Source organism: Limulus polyphemus, unplaced genomic scaffold (genome assembly GCF_000517525.1).
Source record: "Limulus polyphemus unplaced genomic scaffold, Limulus_polyphemus-2.1.2 Scaffold6058, whole genome shotgun sequence".
NCBI classification, from domain to species: domain Eukaryota; kingdom Metazoa; phylum Arthropoda; class Merostomata; order Xiphosura; family Limulidae; genus Limulus; species Limulus polyphemus.
Window position 1 is genome coordinate 13,500 of NW_013671668.1, and position 5,817 is coordinate 19,316.

Sequence of the window (5,817 nt, forward strand, 5' to 3'; positions counted from 1 at the left end):
AGAAGATGACGTGATACTAGGTCACGTGACCTCCGCTGTCGTAACAATACTCTATCTGTTATGTTCGATGTTTATAGAAATTGTTAGTTTTGTCATATCCCAATTAACCATGATTTTATACATAATTAAAAAGACAATTTTTAAAGAGCTATATCAACATTTATGTAAACTTCTACCAGAAGAGATGCTAAAATTGTACACCAATAATTAGAATTAATAATAAATTGTCTTAATTATGAATAACATGCAAACTACAAAAAGATTTTTTGACCACTTGCACTGGGTCATCAGTTGGATACGTTCACTCCAAAAATCAAACTTGAAGAGGAACAAGCGAAAAATTTGAGAAAAGTCAAAGATAAAAATAATGTTTTAATTTGTATGGTGCGATAAATGTTTGGACTTGCGTTAGGTCCGACAGGGGTCGGCAACCCTTGATTCATTATGAATTTCGCGCAAAGCAGCACGAGGGCTATCTATGCTGGCTGTCCTTAATTTAGTAGTGTAAGACTAGAGGGAAGGCAGCTAGTCATCACCACCCACCGCCAACTCTTTTTTACCAACGAATAGTGGGATTGACCGTAACATTATAACGCCCCCAGGCTGAAAGGGCGAGCATATTTGGCGTGACGGGGATTGTGAGTCTAGCACCCTACCCACCTGCTCATGCCGGGCCTCGACAATCTTGGAAAGAAGAAGAGCCTTTTTTTGTGATTTTGACTAAGACCAAAACATTTCGAGAGTCACAATATGCCCTAATGGTCTAATCTAACCCCTCCCCACCTCCGGTGGGACAGTGGTATGTCTTGGGATTTACAATGATAAAATCAAGGGTTCGCCTTCTAGGGAATTTTAGGAGTTAACTGGAATTTATTCTAAACTAAAAAATGCAAATGTTGAGATTAAGTTTTTGACACCCATTATGCCTGACAGATTCTCAATTTTTCTTCACAATAGGAGTAAAGACGAGAGTCGCACAAATTTATTTAAAGAGCCGTAGTTTACCGACAGTTAGGGTGTGTTAGGCCAGAATAACGAAAGTTATTCATATGGTTATGGGCTGTATTTTTATTATATTTATGTTTTGTTCACTAGAGGGAATTTTTACATAATATAATGATTGTGTGAAGTCTAGAAATTTTATGAAATCTCGAAGTTTCCTGTAGTGCGTAGAAAACTAGTACAATATGAAAACACCAGACTGAGTGAATTAAATAGTTAATCTCAGTTAAATAATTTTATTGAGTTAGACAATGAGAGTTAGTCAGCATGTTTGTTATTGATGGAGTACTGAGGATATTTTTGCAAGTACGTTAGGGTTAGGCGTACAATTATTTTTGGACTTTCTATTAAAACGTTTGTCAAGTTAGACTTACTTAGTGTTTAGTACAGACTTTGTTGTAAAGTGTTTAGGGTAAGCTTTATTGTATAGTGTTTAGTACAGACTTTGTTGTAAAGTGTTTAGTGTAGGCTTTATTGTATAGTGTTTAGTACAAGCCCATTTTGAGATATTTTTCAGAGGACCCATTTTTGATAAGGTGTTTCAATAAAATGGAACCATTAAATTTTTAACTTGGATTCTGACGAGACATTTCTTTTTTGATTTTATTCAAGTTTAGGATAATACTACATAAATATACACACTAAAGATATTATGACAAAAAACATTTTTTTAGAAATAATGGTTCTAATATTTATTTAAAGTTGGTAAACACATTAACATACAGCATGAGGTGTTATAAATCATATCGAAAATATTACGTACTAACGCACAGTATTGATTACTGTATATAATCTAATTAAAAAAAAAGTTGTCACTTAAATTCTTGAGAAAACTTTCTAAATTAATTATACTAAAATATGTATAGTACAAGAACGCACCATTAAATATAAAACTGTTAAACGGTTATTTTACAGAAGAATAAATTTGAAATATTTGTATAGAAGTAATTATTTTTACTTTAGATAATCATTTCAATAAACTTTGCTAAGATTTAATGTTAGAATTATCTTTACAAGTGAAAATAAATGGTTTTTTGGTAGGATTCAACAGCTTCAGTGAAATTGCATATTTTAATTAATACCACTCCATATTATGTGAAATGAACCACGATCCAACAATTTTAATCACATCCTCCTTTACTAGGTGAGAAGAGATTTACATTACTGTTAGTCTAGATGTGATGTATACTCTTACACCTGCTGCCATCTAGCATCAGTTTCTTATGACTTAATGTCACATTCACAATAATTTTGTTTTAATAATTATAACATTTATTGGTTTCATCTTTGTTTGATTTTGTACGTATAGAAATCGTTTTGTGTTAACTGTTTTGCTTTGACGTATAACATTATATTTTAGTAATGCCTCATTGTTTTCATTACAATTTTACTAATATGTTTCTTCACATTGATCATTCTGTTTAATAATTTGTAAAAAGATCTTTTGTTTCTTACCACAATGTTTGTAGTGAACCAGAAACTTCCTTTCAAATAAATTTCAGTCACAATGCATTACAGTGGTGTAATACATCTTTTTAAAAAAAGACACAGTTTTTCACTGGTCAAAAACGACAGATAGTTTAGCTATATAATTTGTTTAATATGTAAAATATTATTATTGTTATTTACATTGAATTTCTTTTAGACTAATCATTTAATAATAGTTTATCGAAAGACGGGAAACTTTCCTTGCAAAATTTAAACAATACGACATTGGTGAGATAGTCAAGAAAATTCCTGTACAGAAAATGGCAAATGTAAAGAAACAAAAATAACATTTTTGAGAATACATCCATTTTTATTTACAGGAAATTACAAAAGACTCAGACACTGAACTGATTAATTCGTACTTCTTCTTTTAAAAAAAAAATAATCAGAAATACAGCATACTAGGTCATAGGGACCACAAACAACAATGAACACTTACTAAAACCAAATAAGAGAAACAAAAATCATTATGGACATTTTCGTTCCACTTGAGATTTTCCTCCCTCGTCATATTCTTGTTTAGAGATCCACATTTGTTGAAAAGTACCCTAAAAACAACATAACATTTGTTGAAAGTACCCTAATAACAATGTCACATTTGTTGAAAAGTACCCTAATAACAACATAACATTTGTTGAAAAGTACCCTAAAAACAATGTCACATTCATTAAAAGTACTCTAAAAACAACATCACATTTGTTGAAAAGTACCCTAATAAAAACATCACATTTGTTGAAAAGTACCCTAATAAAAACATCACATTTGTTGAAAAGTACCCTAAAAACAATGTCACATTCATTAAAAGTACCCTAAAAACAGTCACATTCATTAAAAGTACCCTGAAAACAACATAACATTCATTAAAAGTACCCTAAAAACAACATAACATTTGTTGAAAAGTACCCTAAAAACAACATAACATTTGTTGAAAAGTACCCTAAAAACAATGTCACATTTGTTGAAAAGTACTCTAAAAACAACATAACATTTGTTGAAAAGTACCCTAAAAACAACATAACATTTGTTGAAAAGTACCCTAAAAACATCACATTCATTAAAAGTACCCTAAAAACAGTGTCACATTTGTTGAAAAGTACCCTAAAAACATCACATTTGTTGAAAAGCACCCTAAAAACAATGTCACATTCATTAAAAGTACCCTAAAAACAACATAACATTTGTTGAAAAGTACCTTAAAATGACATAACATTTGTTGAAAAGTACCTTAAAATGACATAACATTTGTTGAAAAGTACTTTAAAACAACATAACATTTGTTGAAAAATACCTTAAAACGACATAACATTTGTTGAAAAGTACTTTAAAACAACATAACATTTGTTGAAAAGTACTGTAAAACAACATAACATTTGTTGAAAAGTACCTTAAAACAACATAACATTTGTTGAAAAGTACCTTAAAACAATATAACATTTGTTGAAAAGTACCTTAAAACAACACAACATTTGTTGAAAAGTACCATAAAAACAACATTAAAATAGAGTGAACCTACATTACTTTGAAACAAAAGAAAACTTCAAACTAAGTACTTCTCAATAACCAGTTATCATTAAAAATACTAAAACATGACATACAATAAGACGGACTAACTCAGCTACAAATACATGTACAGAAATGAATTGGAATGTAATGTCATACGCAAGTTTGGGATAAGAAAATTAAAGACATATAAACTCCCATCACGTGTATCTTTCTGAGCATCATAATTGCAATATGTTAAACTAGATGTCATATAAAATATTATTTTTACACTTACTAGAGAAGCAAGAATCCCAGTCATCATATTGCTAATATACTAAAATGTTTTTAACGTTCATATAGTTTCACCTAGTTTTAAACCTTCATTAACACTTCCACGTTTGTTAAATAGAGTATGAGGTTGAAAGTTATCAGTGCCAATGGAACAGCGGAACGGAGATTTGGTGCCTGGATAGGTGGATCTATAAAAAAATGAATTTTGTGATTTCTCTACAAACAGAAACGAATCAAGTTAACATGATCATGAAACACAAGTTCACTGATAAACTTACAGTTTTATCTTATACTTACAGGTGGTGTTTTGGCAGACAAGTCTCGATTGAGTCGATCAGTAAAGCCAGTAAGAAGTGAGTTACCTCCTGTAACAATAACACTTCCATACAAGCTCTATATAAAAAAAAAGAAGATACATTTCAGTATTGACTAGTGTACAACACAAACATAAATTAAAAAAGCTTTATTACAAGACGACTTACTCTGTTTTACAACAAATCAGAGATATGTTAAATCACCAACGTTTCTTGTTTTACAATTTTTACAACATATTACAGATGTTATATTTCTTTCTTTGTTACCATGTTGTGACTGATGTATGTTACATTACTTCTAGCTAGTTTACTGATACTTATAGGTCTGACATCAACATCACCACACTACTGATACTTACAGGTCTGACATCAATATCACACATTCCTACGCTAGTTGTGACAACTTGAGCTGCACCCATCATTGTAGTTCCTGGAACACCCTTAAAATATAGAATCAAATGTTAACAACAGGGTGGATAACACTTCACATTATAACACTTGGATTAACTCACCCACTTCAGTCATGATTTTTTCTAAATTCAACAAAGACAGAATCAATATTTAAACATTAGTTTTTCTGAAATACGTATTACATTAACCATGTCACTAAAACAGTCCACTTTTCTGCTACCATCATCAATGCAATAAAACTCAGAAGTTTACATACTTCTTGTTAACCCTTCTGAAAATGATAAGAGGCTTCAAACTTTTAGAAACATATCTTTATAACAAAGGGGTGAAAATAATGAAATGTGTAGTCAAAGTCAACAAAAGTATTATTTAAAAGTTGATAACCTGTTCTCAGTATAGACTCCTATATTTACTTTTAATGGCCTGAAACATGAAAACTGAGATGGTGTGTACCTGAAATTCATTCCGTATTAACACCAACATGAATGTAAGAGCTACAGTAATTTGTTCAAAACTAAAGTCAATATAAGACATGGTTTACAGCTTTATTTTGTGTTATATCTAGTTTAATACCTTGAGTTTAATGTGTCAACTCTGTTTATTGGTCAGTACCCAGTTTAACACAGTACCTTGAGTTTAATGTGTCAACTCTGTTTATTGGTCAGTGCCCAGCTTAACACAGTACAAACTAACTTATTCCTCATCAATTCACACTGGCTCATATTGCCTTTAGGCTTTTACAGTCATGATATAAAGTACACTTTCCTGAAAATGCTGTATTTAAAGATTGACAAGAAACAAGTCCCATCTTCAATTATCAAACATGTCT

At 30.8% G+C, this 5,817-nt stretch overlaps 1 protein-coding gene across 1 annotated transcript in view; it reads right to left on the reverse strand.

Annotated features, from left to right (window-relative positions):
• Positions 1 to 2,774: 2,774 nt before the first annotated feature.
• Positions 2,775 to 5,817, reverse strand: part of LOC106473307 (actin-like protein 6B) — a 23,612-nt gene continuing 20,569 nt past the window's right edge. The window contains exons 10-13 of the mRNA XM_022401768.1: positions 4,937 to 5,017; positions 4,555 to 4,656; positions 4,268 to 4,306; positions 2,775 to 3,038 (exon numbers count right to left, since the gene is read on the reverse strand). Coding sequence (XP_022257476.1) covers positions 2,958 to 3,038; positions 4,268 to 4,306; positions 4,555 to 4,656; positions 4,937 to 5,017 — 303 coding nt within the window. The 3' untranslated portion in view covers positions 2,775 to 2,957. The remainder of the gene's footprint in view (positions 3,039 to 4,267; positions 4,307 to 4,554; positions 4,657 to 4,936; positions 5,018 to 5,817) is intronic.